Source organism: Chroicocephalus ridibundus, chromosome 12 (assembly GCF_963924245.1).
Source record: "Chroicocephalus ridibundus chromosome 12, bChrRid1.1, whole genome shotgun sequence".
Taxonomy (NCBI): domain Eukaryota; kingdom Metazoa; phylum Chordata; class Aves; order Charadriiformes; family Laridae; genus Chroicocephalus; species Chroicocephalus ridibundus.
The window spans coordinates 10,648,973-10,666,580 of NC_086295.1; the positions used below are offsets into that span (position 1 = coordinate 10,648,973).

The 17,608-nt window shown below is 40.1% G+C and overlaps 1 protein-coding gene across 10 annotated transcripts in view; it reads right to left on the reverse strand.

Moving 5' to 3' along the window:
- Positions 1-17,608, reverse strand: part of EYA2 (EYA transcriptional coactivator and phosphatase 2) — a 98,173-nt gene that overhangs the window by 46,758 nt on the left and 33,807 nt on the right. For 5 of the 10 annotated variants that reach the window (XM_063350204.1, XM_063350205.1, XM_063350202.1 and 2 more), the window contains exons 2-6: positions 9,833-9,951; positions 8,024-8,068; positions 5,827-5,875; positions 5,090-5,232; positions 2,075-2,191 (exon numbers count right to left, since the gene is read on the reverse strand). In XM_063350204.1, coding sequence (XP_063206274.1) covers positions 2,075-2,191; positions 5,090-5,232; positions 5,827-5,875; positions 8,024-8,068; positions 9,833-9,941 — 463 coding nt within the window. In that variant the 5' untranslated portion in view covers positions 9,942-9,951. Of the gene's footprint in view, positions 1-2,074; positions 2,192-5,089; positions 5,233-5,826; positions 5,876-7,047; positions 7,342-8,023; positions 8,069-9,832; positions 9,952-17,608 lie in introns of those variants that run through there. The other 5 variants (XM_063350200.1, XM_063350201.1, XM_063350207.1 and 2 more) reach the window with 5 other exon arrangements.

Below are 17,608 nucleotides of genomic sequence, written 5' to 3' on the forward strand. Positions count from 1 at the left end.
TTGGTTTTCCAGTCCTTGGAAAACCTCTGAGGGAAGGATAAAGCGAAGACAGAGCTTTATCCTACTGTGCATTCACCTGCCCTCCAGGGAAGTCACTCCTCTTGGAGTAACATTTTTCCTCCAGTGTAACAGCCTCTCAGAGAGCTCATGTGCATGTAGTACGGACAGACTAGCACTGCTGACGGGAGAGCTGCTGAAGTTGTACCTGAGCTGCTTTTAAACTAGTGAGTCTGGATATGTATAGCCCCAGCAGGAAAGGGTGCCGCACGTTTAGCCTGTGTGACTGATGGGCTTCCTGACTCTTCCCATTCACCAGCACCTAAATTGGGCAATTTTAAACTACTTGAGGTATTTTCGTTTCTGCTGCTGTCACATCTTTGACAGTAATTAAGATATTTGCTAAGAAACAGCAAGAATATTCGCATTTTGATCTCTTGGAAATGTTTTTTTAATGCTTGTCTCAGTTCATGCAGTCATGGCAATTCACGCTTAATGCAAGGCACTTTCAAATGCAGGTGTGCTGAGGTTTAGGAGGAGACAAAATCTAATCTTTATTTTTTACTAGTCAAGTTCAATACAAACACCAAAGTGGACTCAGAATATGACGACTACAGGTGAGGAACGGAACTGCCAGGGGACTCAAGGTGAAGGCACAGAGACAGAGTGACATTTTAAGGACATATTATTCTTCTTGTATATAAAATGATAGATACAGCCGAAATGGTTATGCTATGGTTCCTCTCGTCTGCTATTGTTGCATTAGAATTTCTCATCATTCTTTGTAGCATTGCCTGGACAGCTGTTTTTAAATTCAGATTACACAGAGTACAACCACATTTTAGTAATCATTCAATTCATGCTTAATGACTCAACCAGTCCCAGGAAAATAAATAAATAAATAAATATTAAGATAATTCACGAAGATCAGGAACAGTACATACTGGAGGAAAAAGCACACGGAATACCAGCCAAACAATGAAAATCTGCCATATGTACTTCAGGTTTCTGACCAGCAGCACCAAAATGCTCAAAGAAATCAAATACCATGCTAGAAATGGGCTGAAGGGAATCACAAATGAAATTCCACCATTTTCATTTACTTTACACTTCTTGGCAATTCAGATTTAAACCCTTTCATGACTTTCCTGGAGTTGGCAAGTCAACATTCAGTATCCTGAGAGTTGGTGTTTCATACAGCTTCTCAAATGGAATAACCAGAAAAGAACTTCAAGTTTTATTTTTAGAAATACAAGTATATTTTGGCATTCCTGGTTGTACAACAAAACAAAGTGTTATAAAGCTACAAATAGAAGGCACTGTCTTTGAAGACTTAAGGGAATCCAATTGATTAATTTATAATTAATTATTTGTTCTGACAACAATAAAACAGTTATTCTAAACTTACTAAACCTTAGCTCAGTAACCTTGAGGAAAAACCAGCTGCTTTCAGCTCTGCTCTTCTGAACCTTACCTGGGCAGTCTGTAGGTAATTAACGATGCTGGTACTTTGGGAGTTAGAACAGGCAGATGTATCTTAGCAGGTATTAGTTATATCTTAACAGTAAAAAATTTTTTTTTAGTATCAAGGTGTCAGCTTTAAAAAACAAAATTAGTGGAGAGAATATGCAGCAGTTTAACCACAGGGCAGTTTGTTCAGGACAGCATAGGGCAGAAGCATAATACTAACATTACTGTTTGCATGAAGTGTAAAACCACCTTTGCTTTGCTTCCACTCAGAATCTAGGAATTCACACTAACAAAACAATCCCAGGTATGCAGCCACAATATTAATTAAAAAAAAGAAAACACAGTTTCTGCAGAAAGGCAAAGGTTATACTGATCATATGTGAAGTTTTGCTAGGATACTCTAGTGCTAAATCCAGTACCTCAGGCAGAAATTAATTCCTTGATGAGCAAAACAGATCTGTGAAGACCTACCTCCTACTCTGCCTGTCTGTACCTAAGCTTTTCATTGTAATTGCAAAAGAAGAAGAACTGGTCTAATACGGGGGTACAGGATTCTGACTTCTTACACCACATCCTTGGTGCCAGCAAGGCACCGAGCTGTACTCACCATGCATCTGGTACGTGTACGGTGCTTGTCCGGCGGTCGGGGTACTGAAGCTGGATCCATAGCTGAGAAACCCACTCTGTCCTGGGGAATGGCTCAGGCTGTCCTCTGTTTTGATGCCTTCGGGGCATAGAGTAGGAACCAAGAAACCAAGAGCAGAACATGAGTGTTTGTCATATAAAGGCATAAAAAGCAAGTTTAGGAATTAACAATTATTCAGCTAGATTTTAACCTAATAAACTCCTTTTTTCCCTGTGCTTTCTTTCTTTCCTTTTTTTTTTTTTTTTTTTTTTTTAATTATCTGCATTACCAGAACAGGTCTCTACAGTAACAGAGTAAAGTAAATTAATCACAAATAATATTTGAGTCAACTATATCCTGTATGCACACCCGAATGAACTTTTGCTAAGATGAGGAAACAACCATAAATAATATTGTTTTCAAAAACAATTTATGAACAAATAGTTTTGTTCTAGAATTAAACGAACTCATTGACTCATGAACTTTCTGAACGGTTATCAGATGCAAGCAATCATTAACAAAACAACAGGACCTTCAGCAAAATAACCTCAAGACTTCTGTTCTCAACAGAATTGTCTTTTACTTGCATTAAATTTTCAGCTTTGGTAGCAAAATATTTATTGGCAAGTCATACAGGAGGGTTATCATCTATTCAGTTAGATATAACATACAGTTCAGGAATAATAGGTAAGCCCTGAAGCCACAAAAATCTTTTCATTACTAAAATCAGGCAATTAAACTGACAATTTACAGGGGGAACAGCAATAGCTGAATTAAACATTGCAAGATGAAACCTTTGCTGGTAGTGAAAGGGGTTGATATTTTATTCTGAGATGCTGCCGAGATTGTACAGCTGTATTATTAAAATAAACAGCTGAAAGGTGCGTCTTATTATGAACCCTTTGGGCGTGATCCTTCCCTCCTTTGCATGCCTATTTGCACAAAACAAAAAACGGCCATTGGACACACCCTGAGTGCTGGGACTAAACAAAGACGCTGTTGATGTTCTGGCCTTGGATTTATATACTTCCCAGGCTGTTGTCATCTTTTAGCACTTGTAGGCAAAACTGCCAAAAGACAAGTTGAATTCATGCAACTTTCTCCAAACATGCTGTTTTCTAGCTTAATGACTCTTAAAAGCAACAAGTCTGCATTTGCTCAGGTTGGCAACAAGTTCTCCTAGATATTGCTTTGTCTAATAAAAATCACCACTTTTAGCTTTAGGTGAGACTAACTGCAATGCAATCTGAGTACAAGTTAGCAACAAGATGACAATGCTGCATTGTGAAACGCAGGACGTTTATTTGGACAGCGAATGAACATGTGTTGGTGCAAACGTCCAGCTCCATTACTGCTGAGGAAGCAAAGGGATTTGCGAGTGTGCGCAGAGAAGCCGCTTTTCATAACATCCCATGCTTTTCAATTACATCAGCACTCCACATGCAAGCATTCAACCTACCCCAGCTACAATTAATCTTCAGCGAATGGGCCTTTTTGGAAGTCTAAAAATTGTTGTCAGACAGCGAAATAACTTAGCACCAAATTAATTTCCACACAGTGTTCTGTTTTGTCTAGAAACTGGCCCAGTTTTATTTTTGTGCCTAAAACCAATACTGCTTCATTGTTCTTGGTTGTCAGCCAGGTGGAGTTTTTCATATGCTGTGTTGAGTATCTTAGAGAGGGTATATGGGCTGGGGGAGGGAAACCACCGTTCAAGGATGCTAAGAGGTCATCCACAGGATTTATAAGCAGCATATGGGCCTGACACATGTATGCCCTAAAGACTCCAGGCAGTAGCAAATGGCTCTACTTTCACCTGCTCTAACAGGACAACTGTTCAGAGTTTGCCTTGGAAATCTGCCAGCTGATGCAAACACACAAGTAGCTCCAGGAAAGGGTCTCAAAACATTCCTCTCATCATCCTGGTAGAGCTTCGGCTCTGCCAAGCCCATTTCCCTGGCCTTCTAGCCTCTTGCGTTGAATTTCCCTTCAGTAAAAGCCTTGTCAATGGCTGTATGAAAACTTCTTTTTGGTAAGGGATACCGTATTTGCCAAGCAAACGAAGGTGTTTAAGAGCACAAGAGAAAACAGGAGCAGAAATGGAACTATGAAGCCATTTTAACGCTGCAAGACTCAGCACTCACAGGACCAGCTGGGAATAAGGAGCCCAAAGATTTCATTAAAGCGCTGTACCTGAGCAAGAGCAGTATCTCTTTGGAGTGGAAAGAACGTCCCAGTTCCCTCAAGGGCTCGGTATTTCCATGCAGAGCTTGAGGACACCCTTAACACTTACCAGGCATCCCCCCGCCACGAAGAGTGCTGGTTTAATTAGTCCCCTGCCTGAATCCCCCAGCTGCTCCTACCCAGAACTGTCTCCCCACAGCTGCTGGAGAGGCTGTGCAGGAAAGCAGGAAACAAAACTGACTGGAATTAGAAATGTTCACTGCGCCTACAGCTAATAACAATCCATTTAAATATGAACCATCTTCCAAAACCAAAGTACTTTGTATCATTTCACCCATGCCTTATTCTGCTCTGTTTCTTGGTTCTTCCATAGTAATACACAAAAAGTTTTTCTTAAAGAAGCTTGTATCATTGAAAGTCCAGGAAGAATCAAGGAAGACAAAGTGTAGTTTACCTAAATATCATATTTACTGCAAGAGACTTTGTCTTGGCAGTGAGTCATGGGAACAGTCACCAGCTACTACTCCTAAGTGGCACATCCTACTGAACCCGAGTTTCTCATGCTGTCTCGTATCCTACTACTGACTGTCTCCAAACTTAATTGTAAGATCATAACCCAGGATATCAAGAGCTGATAGACAGTTCAAAGTAATCCCAACATTTTTAACAAAGTCAGATTTTCCTCTAAGCCTAGGAAGAGAACATTGCCAAGACAGAAAGGACCTTTCATTCTAAAGCTGAAGTCTTCAAATATATTTTTCTAAGAGCAAGAAGAAATCATCCTCAAAGGTAACATGATGTCAGAGTACTCACTGTAGGAGGGTATGCCATAGGGCTGCCCTGGAGGAGGATAGGCAGTGTATGCAGCAGCCTGCTGGATTCCCGCGCTGTACTGAGTCTGTCCATACGTTGCCATTGTTGGGAAAGATGGAACTGTCACTATATGGGGATAATGTCTATTCAGAACAAGAAAACAGAAGGTCTAAGGCAACAGTTACTGTTCATGATCTTCTAGAGCACACGTAGAACATTTCTAGACAGTTTGATAAAATAATATCCAAAGTATGATGGTGAATATTTTGGGAACTTGGAATTGACTAGACTGGCCCCTGATATGACCTATTAAGATTAAGCTACCTAAATGTATGGGGACATTAAGACTGCAGAAAATATGTGCAAGTTAAAAAAAATAAAATAAAATCAACATTCTGACTTTTTATGTCTCATTTTGAGTTTGCCAAACAAGTGATTATCATGGGAAGCCTCTGACATTTCAAAGTATTGCTCTGTGGTCATTCATAAACACAATATTCAAACTGATAAGGCTGGGACTCCCAGGGGTATGAAAGTACAGTGCACAGGACCTCAAACCTTTTTTCACTCTGTATCTAACAAGATTAAGAACCAGTTACTTCACTGGGCCAGAGACGTGCAGCTGAACAGGTGGACTCGCTTAAGGTGAATGCTTTTTAAGGTGACAGAAGTCTGCACAGAACGGCTGTTCAGCAAAACACGGTTTTTAAACTACAGCACTTGGCACAAGCACTCACTTTGTGGAGTACAGATGGAGAGGACACTGCGGTGCTGCTTTGCTGCTGCCTGGAAAACAAAATTAAAGGGTCTTAGATTTTCATCACGTTCTGTTCTATATCCAAGCTGATACTGCTGTTTTTACCACTGACGGTTTGAGAAAAATATACAGGAATGAGACGACTTTGTTTTTAGTGGATCTTCACAAACTGAAGTAGGTAAGAAAGCTATTCTCCACTTAACAACTTAAGTTGGTGAATTAAACATTTAAAGCATGTTATATTTTATGAAATATGCTAATACATATGAAGTGTAAATACATGCAAATGGTCCTATGGGTTTGAGTAACTTGTTATGCCATAAACCTGGAGAGAATGTCCAAAAAGATCCAACATGCTCATATATGAAGTATTCATTCTTCCCGATTAAACTCTGTTTTGAAATTGTTCTTTCCTACACAACCCTTTTCCACAACATTTTACATGGCTTTATCATTTTACATTATAACATGGAGATTACACCAAGCTATTTTTAAAAACAGAGCCATTTAATCTGATACCTTTTAAAATGAAATTTCATTAAAAAATGCATTTTTGTCTTTGTTCACTTGTTTATTGAAAAACCTCAATGGAAGTGCATGAGTTCTAACTAAAAATATTAATTAACAGAAATTATTCCTTTTTTTAGAATATTAATTTGTATAATGTCTACTACAGGTAATAATAATACTAAAAATACCAATTACAAGATTTTTTTTTTGAATGTTAATTTCTATAATGTTTACTGTATATAATAATACTGAAATTCTAAATTTCCTAGGAAACATAACACTGAATTTAATAAGACTGAGCTGAATTCCCTAGAAAACAATAACATTTGATTAAAAGATTGAAACATCTAAAATGCACACTTCCTTCAAAAAGGAAGCTCTTTTTTCATAAACTCAGAAACCTTCAGAGATAACTCTATTCAAAATAATGATAAAAAAATATCAATGTACAACTTTCTTCTCCAGGATAATTGCAGTTGTTTAATAAGAACTACACATTACGTTAGAAGAGATAAAAATTTGAAAATAAAGGTGTCTGTGTGTAGGTGCTCACTGAAGTCTTTTCTGCATCTGAAAGGAGATAGCCATTTTTCAGTAACGTTCCTGAGCCTTTCAGCTCTCTCCCCAGCAACCTGTCACCCAGCCTTGTGCCTGCAAGCTGACTGCGACCGCTTTCTTGCCCCATACATACCTTTAAGAGTCTCTCAACTGTTTCACATCCAGTATCACCAGTGTTACTGCAGCACTGTTGCCTTAGGGAAGGTGGCTCTGGTAACAAAGGCACTGATGACTAGGGGGAACAGGTTTCAGAGCGAGCTGGCCACGACTGCATTGACACTGCTGCTTATTATTATTACTATTATGAGAAGAAACCAGCTTGGGTACATCTATCTGTGCAGGAACACACCCCAAGAGTCATCTGTCCACAAGCCTATGTGCTGGACTCTAATGTCTTTCCTAGCACCATGCTGGTCGCCTGTTCCACTCCCTTACCCTCCTATCCAGGTATGAAGAAGAAACAGAACAAACTCGCCCAAATCCAGACACTGTGTTCAAATACACTTTTATCACCCATTCTTTGCTCTTCCTCCTGCAAAGTGCTTTCCTGCGCCATACCCCTTGCACTGCAGCCTCCTCCACATCAAATTCAAACTTCATGCCCTTTCTGATCCCATCTCTGCCAAGCTGTCTCCCAGTTCTGCCAGAGCTCTCCCTCTGGCTGAGTACAACCCCAAAACACCCCAGAGGGGCAAACTGTCCTCTTCCAGGGTTCCCTGCAGACACTACGTGCTCTGAGTACTGACCTGTTTGCAAAGGACAGCTCAGGGAGGAGGAGAATGTGACAGGGAAGGGACAGTGCAACCTCTACAGCCCTAATCACTAACAGAATCATCCTAATCACTGACAGAAACAAGACCATAGGGACTCCTTCTTCATGGTCTTACAAACCTGAAACACCTTAGAAAAGTAAAACGCACCAGCAACCCCGCCATAGTTCCTCTACCTATAAAATGTGGATAACAGTAACCTCCTTCCCAAGCAAAAGGCAGAGAGGTTTAATTTAAAAAAAAAAATTGACAAAGGATAGTGTTATACAAATGTACATATTCATTGATAAATATAGATATAGCAAAAAACATTGTTTTTAAATCCAGTGCTGGGCTTACCTGACTCACCTTCAAACTCACTATGAAACAATTGCTTTGACTTACCTGAAAGAAAACAGTTTAGAAAATTAGATTTTAGATTGTGAAAATAAAAAACTATACCTTCTCTGTCACACTGTTCCTCATTACCAAACAAAACTGCACTGCAGAAATATACTTTTTTAGTTTCCATTTATTTAATTCTCAATGCCTTTTATATTTAAAAAAATCAGAACAGACAGTTTGAGCATAAGCTTAATTTCTTTTCTATCTGAAAAATATTACATCTTCAAATTTTTTATATTTGGAAGAGGTAAGTAAAGAATAAATGCATTTGCCAAGAATGCCAAGTGGGGATTTTACTGCGTGTGAATATGCAATATGCTTCTGTCACTGCCAAAAGAAGGCAAGTTAAACCTACTTGTTTATACCCATAAGTATAGGACGACAAGCAAAATCTGCATTTGGAAATTATATTGATATAATTTCACATGTCATGATAAGCACCCATGAAAACAGCAGGCCAGACATCTATGTGGACATCTACATAAGTAAGTATTGCGACTAGACTTGCTAAAATTAAAGCTATATGTGTATTACAGAGCATACGTTTGTGTGGATTTATTGCATTAAAAGCTCTGTCAGTCTGAGACTGGACAAACACACAAGTATTTTCTTGTTCTTCAAATTAACAAGAAGTATTTTCAAGGGAAAGAGCATAATCTTGGTAGCACAGGGGATCATTCTGTAGAAAAATAACCATAATATTTCTATAAGAAATGTATCAACGTGAGCTGTCACTAGCAAACTGGTTTCCAACAGTACAAGTGCTATGTTGGCTCTTATTTGTATCACATAATAACAAACAGCTCCTGCACCAAGAAGTTTACAAAATGATGTATTTAAAAATCATTTCTAGCTCTAATCTTTCTGCAAACACATACATTTAAAAGGATGTTTCCTTTAGATTGTTATCCCTTCGACTACTCTTGTAAATAGGCAGTCATGATGTACATCATTTAATCACGCAATTTCTAATGCCTTAGCAAACATGCAAGCAAAACATCTCCTTGGCTTCTAAGAGCCTATAAATGAAGGGTTAAACATACTTCTAAAACATAATAGCCAGTGCCTTTTGCTAACTCCCCTCCAACAGGAAGGCTGACAGATCCTGACCGCAGCAAACAATAGCTGGGATTGTACTAGCAAGAACTAGTTCAGCTGCATCACTTGCCAGTAATTTTTTTAGCAGATTTAACATTCTTCTGTTTCCTTCACTTGAACAGTATGATGGGGTGGGGGGGAAGGAGGAGGAGAAGAGCAGATAAATTTCCATCAGAGCCTTAACCACTGAAAGAATTTGTCCTTGGTACCTGCCAAATGTGAAACTTCAGACCAGAGGCCAGCAGGGCTAACCGTTTGGAGGTGAGAGCAATGATCTCCGAGCGATGCAAACTGGAGCATGGGGCTGCTTTGGCAAAATGTTTTCTGCTGTTTTCTACCAGCTCTGCACAAAAATGTCTTTTACACCTGTAATTATTCCACTGGAGCAAACATGCACATATGTGTATGTATGCACCTATTATACACAGATATATATCTACATATAAAATGCTTCAATTCCATTTGCATTCAAACCATTGCTGAACTAAAGGATTCAGCCACAACTGGAGCATCTAGAAAAAATACTCGAAAATATCAGTTGCCCACTATACTGTAGAACTAATTGTTAGAGGCAGAGGCCTTGCACGTGGCCAGTTCCCTTTGGTTATATATATATATACACGTTATGTTAAAGCCAGTAAACAGTAAGCAAAAGAGGCAGCCTACCTTCTATGTCATCTGGAGCCGTGGCATAAATGTTAGAAAGGTTAAGCTTCAGTCTGTCAGGGCACTCTCTATTTACAGTCAGGCTGGGTGATATCACTAGATCTAGCATTTCCTTATACCTGAAGGAAAACAAAGGAAAAATATAATTTATTCATTAATTATGCATGCTCACTAATGATTCAATTTTTTTCCCTAAGAGTATAAATATTAAAGCTGATTACCTAAACCCAGGCTTCATATAAATTCCACATAATAACATTCACTAAATTTTTCATCAAAGGGAAATGCTGAATTAAAATGAAGTACTTGCTCCCTTGGAGATTACACCCATCTGATGAATGCTTTCCCTTTCTTTCTGGATGTTGCCATACAAAACTAAATTTCCTTATCTCATATGCCATCCGAGTGAGAATGTACACACTGGTGTCCAGTGAGGCTCCAGAACAGTCTGCTAAGGGCTGAAAATTAAGTTGAGGGCAGTTAACGGCATCATCTAGTCTTACAAGATGATAAGGTTAGTACTTACTACTGGTGATAGGATCAGTTTTCCAGGGAACACGTAAACTAGGTACCTAACTACAATGTCCTGATCATTAGGTGGCAGTGATACAAGGACAGTCCCTTTTGCATACATAACATCATCTGTTTTAACTGAAAATTTCAAATGAACAATATAAAGGACCTGAGTCTCCAAAGAAAAACATAACTGTTTGTATGTGCACACGATCTACAGTATAACGAAAGCTTACAAACTATGCATGAGAAACATTTCAGAAAAGAGAATGACTAAAGCATTATTTCAGACCCTATGCACAACATGAATCTAAATACCACCCTTTTCAATATACGTGTCTAACTCCAGCTATACACCTTTTCAGAAGTGGACTCCGAAAATGCTTGCTTGAAGTACATCTGCTTGCTTGCCTTGGAAGTGTTGGATGTTTTCAATGGATACAAAATATGGCATTAAGTGCAGAGATTTGCACACCTATGTTTGCAAGTTTGCGTAAAGGCAACTGGGTGAGTACAGTATGGAAACTGTGTGTTACATTAGATATCTGCCCAACGGCTTTTATGCAAGGCAGGTTTCCTGGATACCTTTACCCCCATGATGTTCTGCCCTTGTTTCCTGTGCAACCAATGCCTGCAGCTGGAACTGCAAAGAACCCACTGGCCAAAGAAAATCTGAAGCTAAATTTGTCAATTAATTGTATTTTTTTAAAATACACGCAATGCCGTGAAGACCGCAAATAGGTCTTCTACAATTTTCTAAATTTTCTAAGACAACATCAATATATTTTGCAGCTTTTGGTCCAGAACAAATGATGAAAAGAGGAGGACTCAAAGATGCACCATCCTTCTTCACTTTCTGCAGCCATATAGAGTATGTCCCATAAACTTCAGTCCCCTGGAGGCTACTGGGGGGAATTAGGGCTATTAGGGAAATGCGTAACTGTGCTCTTGAACAGAGCAGGGCCTGGGCAAAAGCAGATGGGAGAGAGGGCATGTGGTGGTGAGCGAATCCAAGGCACTTGGCTGCAGCCTGCATGGGCTCCCCTTTCCGCTCAGCATCAAACACACTACCTGCAAAGGTGGCCGGCACACCCCTGCTCGCAGGCTGGGACCTATCTGAGCTGGACTATAAAGGCAGCAGATGGCAAGGCAGCAACAGTCCAGTAGCAATCCATAGCACACCTAAAACATCATGAAACTAAAGACAACAGCGCATAAACCTGAAATCTCAACACTAGGCTTCTGCAATACTAATCTATGCACTTCTGTGAGAAGCAAAGGGGTTTGTTTTGATCTTCTGTTTAAATACCACTGTATGATTTTACCAGCTTTGAGAAACAGAGAACAATAAACCACATACTTTTTATAAGAATCTCTCCAATCACTTTTACAAAGCCCACAAGTCCCTGTGGGGGAGGGTAAGTATTGTTACGAACAGAAACAAACCAGATGAAGTATTTCACCTGTAACTGAACAGCAAAGACCAAAGCTGAGTTAATTTTCACTTTTCCCACCTAACAGCTGGGAAGGCACTCTGCCCAGGCACAAAAAGCATCCATCCTCTGTGAATTTGCAGAACTGCCAAAAAATGGGTTTGAAGTAGCATAACCATGAACAACCTCCACAGCCCCAGTCGTCCTTTCTCCAAACAGGGATCTGGGCTCCTCTTATTTGCCTCCCTTGGAAATCCATATTGGCATATGCATTTTCATCACCAATGTAGCCTTAAGTCCAGAGGCTAGTAAAGGCTTTTACGGCATTATGTGCCATGGAGAAGACCTTAAGTCAGCAGTAAAGGACCGATGGGGTAGAACTACAGTACTCTGAATCCCACACTTGTGTGGTCTGGGCTCCCTAGCTGCTGTGTGTCATAGATCTGCTAAGAAAACAAGACTAGCATAAAAATCAGTGGTGCTTTGTAGCTGGAAGATCTTTGTTGCTAGTGGGCCTCAAAGGGCTCTACCTTCAGATGTGTCCCTTTAAGACGAACACAACTTCTGCCTCCCCCTCCCTGCCTTACACACAGACACTAAAGCAGAGCAAGACAGAAGGAAAAATGCAGGTGCACACAGGCCACCAATTGTGCCCACACATGGAAATGCAACAAGGAGTCAGATTTGTGTAAGGAAACAAAAAACAGTCCCTAGCTGTAAAAATTCCTCCTTACGTGATTCAGTCTAATGGCAGATCCAAAACAGCAATCCAGTACTCCTGACCTAACTCTAATCAAAACACAGCCCACGAGAAGCTCAGTCCTAATAGCACTGGAGCAAGTTATGCTCTGAGCTGGCACCTGCAGAAAGAGGCTTTTACCAAAGCACACATGCATCCGCTTCACAGGCAGTCTCAGGCACAAGGGACGCAGGCAGATGCCTCGGAGCCACAGACTGTCAGGTAGTATGGGATGGTTATGGCCCTTCTGCACACTTTGCTTATGCCAGAGGAAAAAGAGATTTTTTTCCTGAAACAGCTAATCTCACTCTTTCCCTGGCACAGCCAGCTTGCTGCAGAGAAGGGGGTCAGGAAAGCTTTTGTGGTGCTTATTTCTCAGTGGGGAGGAACAAGGTCTCTCCTACAAGCAACTATGGCTCTAAGGATCTCTTAAAAACAGCATGCTGGGCAGGGGCTCTTTTCCCAGAGAAATCACTGTACTTGAATCCATTGACACCAAATTAAATTTTGTTTGCATGGCCGAGAAGGCAGGGTTCAGGTTTATATCAGGTTTTCCTTTCCACTATAAGCAATGTCTGATTTTTTTCCTCCTTATTTCCTTAATGCTATACCTGAATCGAGGAAAAGCACTGCTGTCTCAGATCCTGTCAGGCTAGGGATGTTCTACATTGTTTCTCAGATAACACATGCCCTTCAGCATAATCCAAAACCCCATCATTCATGACACTGCCCAGACTGTTGCCAAGTGAATGGGAGCAGATGTTTAAAGGGAAATGATCCTTTAGAATGATTAATGCACTTTAATTACATCATTGTTCAGAGATTTCATTACCTACTCTCTTGACTGATGATTTTTCTACTGGTTTTGTTCTGTTCACTTTTGTATTCACAAAGTCACACCACGCTTCCCTGTATTTGTTCTATAACATTCTCCTGGGTTTCTTTCAGCTTCCATTTTTCTATAGAGTATGTTTTAGTTGCATGTACAAACAGGTAACTCTTCACAGAAATGTCTGGTTGCACGTCACGTATGCATTTGCGTTGTTAGTGGCTTTGCTTGTTTTGCATGCACCATTTACCAATTTGTTCATGTGCATTTCTCGCTTATGTACCTCTTCACAAGAGTTTCTGAAAATCTAGTTTTAATGATGGCAATCTACAGAAAATCTTCAGTAAAATAATGGGAGCGGGATGGTATTTAACACTAAATGACATGCTGGAGTGCAACCGATGAAAATATCAGATCTTTGTTTGCTTGCTTTTTAGAGCAAAAACATTTTCTGGCTTAAGTAACATACAGTAAATCAGTAATAAAGTTTGCTAAATATGAGCTTTTATTAAAACCAGCGATGGCAGCATCTAGCATGTTGGGCTGACAGACATCTGGAAGAGCTTTTGGCTTCTACAATTAAGAAGAACCTTGTGTGAATTTGGTGCTCAGCTTTTCCATTAGTATCCCCTACTCAAAACCCAATATTTTGCACTGAAAGTTATCCTGCAAAATCTCTGCCAAGAGCAGAAACTTTTCTCTTCACTAATGTTTAGGAATGAAAAAAAGAAAATTATTTTTCAGCATTCTGGAGCTAGGAATGCCAAATTAAACATTTTAAGGTCTCAAATCTTTGATTGAGGTGTTGGGGTAACCTACAAACCACGTAATCTTTTACAATGATGTTTTGAAGGCAGTGATTCCAGATCCCAACTCAAAACACTCCAACGTGTGCTGAAGATCAAACTTCAATACTATCTCTTCCCAGCAAAGTACTCAAAGATGGGCGTAAGTGCAATGCTGAAGCTGGACCCAGCATGCAGACTGAGTCAACAAGGTGCTCTGGGTACTGATGGTGATGAGAACTTGATGGATAGTATTTTAAATGGATGAAACAGGAAACCACCATGGCATTGTGGGCAGATGCAACCACACCACTGCTCTGCTCAGCACAGCTAAAAGAGATGAAGGATACTCCTTCCAAAGGTTGGACCTCTGCTGCTCAGGTATAATATAAAGCATCTCTCAGTTTGCTCTAACCTGTTCTTAACATCCCCCCCAAAAACACACTAAAGCCATGGGCATTTCCATCCTCACTGTGGAAGCAGTGAATTTGTTCCTGGGAGTCTGTGTATTTCACTTGTCTCTACTCCATTTCTGGGGTGAGAAGCTAGTATTCTGGCTTCAACACATGCAAGTACCTGAAGTGGAACAAATGTTTGAAAGAGCACTTCCAGGGCATTTTCAGTAAAGACGACACCTGGGTAGTAAGTAGTAGCAGGGTAAACTCAATGGCCAAGTGATGAAAAGATTTCAGAGGGAATGTGTGCAAGGAAGAGCAGAGCATTTGTCTTGTAATGACAGCAGTCAGTAGGAGAGTATTTGAGCAACAGGAGGTTGATGGTACAGCTCAGAAAGGACATACTGGGAGTAAAAGACAGTATGGGGGGAAAAAAGCTAGCATGGCTGTGGAAAAAATAAGGAGAATGGGCTCTGCATCTGCCATACGTGGATGAATTAATGAGTTAGGAGCCCTGCAGAATGAAGCAGGTGAGAAACGGAAGACAGGACCCCTGCCCTTGGGAAAAACCTGCCAGATCCTACAATGCAAAAGATACAATGCAAAAGACAAGCTACTTTATGGGAGTAAGAAATTGCAAAGAAAGTTCGTCCATGAGGGGAGAGGCAAATCTAGAAATTACTCTCCCTGCAACAACCCCATGCGATCATCTTCTCAAGAATTTTCACTCGTATCTGGCTAGAGGCCAAATACAAGCTTAAACCACTAGATCTTCCTAAACGTATGCATATGCCAACACAGAGCCCTAGGCAGGAGTGGTACAAGCCAAGTCCTCTGCTTTTAGCTTTGCTGGGAAGGGGAGGAGTAGAGACAGAGATTGCAGTCTAATTGCAAGAGTAACATTTTTGTCTTGCTTCCATGACTTTATCTGGTTTTAATTACTTGATCAACTGCTTTCACCTTTATTCTTCCCAAAAAATTGTGCAGATTACCAAGTAGAAATCTGCAACTGTATGACTCCAGTGCTACTTCTCATTAAAAAAAAAAAGACAGTTTGATTCCCCGCTCTGTTTCAGAAATTAATTACTAAAAGGTAACTTCAAAAAAGGCGTGAAGATGGATTTCTCAATCTTCAATTCAAAGAAAACAAATAAACAAAAAACCCTCCAATCCTAAAACGTTTTTCTTTCCTTCATTCCTAGGAAATACAGGATTTGTTGTAATTTTTTTCCACATGGGTAAAATTTTCAAAAGCACCTGCTATGTCTCATTAATTTTCATTAGGAATTAAGACTTCTACTGTTTTAATTTTTGGGAAACATGGCAGCTTAGCCAGCTTTGCCAGGACCAACTGCTTGCAAAACTACGCTCCCCATTTTACTCTGCTCCTGCACAAAAATAAGGAATAATTCCTAAGCAGGGAAAATGCTATTATCTTGCAGCCACCCTCCAGGTGGTATAATAATACGGAATCTCCCATACTGAAGATTTTGGCTATTTCCACACATTTCAAAAGCAGAGGAAAGTAATTTTGTTTCCTCTGTCAGTACATTCCCCTCCTCATGCTGTTAGGATGTTTTCTCTCCATCTATAATAGATCCTTTGTTCCTTCCATTTCAAGAACTCAAAAATGCTTCAGCAGGTAAAAACCACAACGCTGTTTTCTCTTATAATGAATCTTAGCTCATTCACAAGTACATCCGATGGACGTATGCAGGAAAGGCTTGAACAGACATAAAGTTAAACCTGAGCTGGCATAAATGCTCATGTACAAGACTGACATTACAGCCGTGATGACAAGATATCCTTTCAAGGTGACCTGCAGGGCAGCATGCCTCAGGCTGTTTATATTCCTGGGAGCTGCCTTTCGCTGACGTAACTGGACAATAAAAGCAGCAGTACTTGTCTGGATTTATCATTGCCCAGTCTATTCCAGATACAATAAGTAGGAGGAGTCATGGTGGTATGGCTTGTAGCACAGCATCTGAGGGTGGGGGTACATTGTTGCATTATGCTACATCACAGAATATCTCAGGCTAAAGATTACACCAAGAAGAACAAGAGAAGAGTTATGTGATAGATAGGGAAGGGACAAAGCACATCAGACTGAAATCAGAAATTAAATGAGGTGGTAGTGAGGCTGCTCCAAATGACAGCACACAACTAACCCTTCTTGCAACTGGTGATCAGACTGAGTCAAGTACAAGAAATGAGAAAAAAAAATAAGTAGGTGAGTCCACGAAGGAGCTGGGAGGTGTGCGGGCTAAACTTGAGCCCACAGCAAGGAAAATCTTAATTTCAGCTGAAGCAGGATGCCGCTTGCTTTGTGATAGAGCTGGGGAGAAAGCCCCATCCAAGCAGCGCCTTTGTGTGGCTCAGAGGAAGGTGGGCACAGGCAGCACACGGAGCATGCAGGGACACCCAAGCCCTCCTGGGCCACAGGACAGCAGTCTGAGCTGTGCTTCTTGGCATCCCCTCATCACTCCCCTTGTGTACGTCACCCGGTTTTTAAATCTTACTGTTGGTCTTCCGAAACATTCATCTGTTGTTTAGTCCAGCACTGGAATAGTTGGCTATAAGGTTACGTTAGAAAAAGCTACAACTTTAACAAAGTAAGAGAGATACACACGTAGTGCTTCAATCTAAACAAAACCAAAACAAAACAAAAACAACACAAAAACAACCACCCCAAAACTTGAAATAAGAGCACAAGCTCAAGCACACAAGTAAGATCCAGATCACAAATAGGTTTGTTAATACAGTAGTCAAATGGAAAATTTTTCACAAAGAAAAATACCCCTTCCTTTTCCATATTAATACCACGTACATCTAAAATGACTCACTTCACGAAAGAAAAAATTTCGTTTGGGTTTACATTAAGATTTTCAAATGACTTTTTCTTTTTTAAATGTGTTAATTCTAAACAATTATAAGAAAAATAACTGAGAAAATAACAAAATAGACCATTTCTGTCACACTTCTGAAACCACTATTGTTTAAAAATACCCAAAGTATTCCAACAGCTTTAAAATCCTTCCCCACATGGGTTTTTTGTTTTGTTTTTTTAAATGAGACAGTCTTT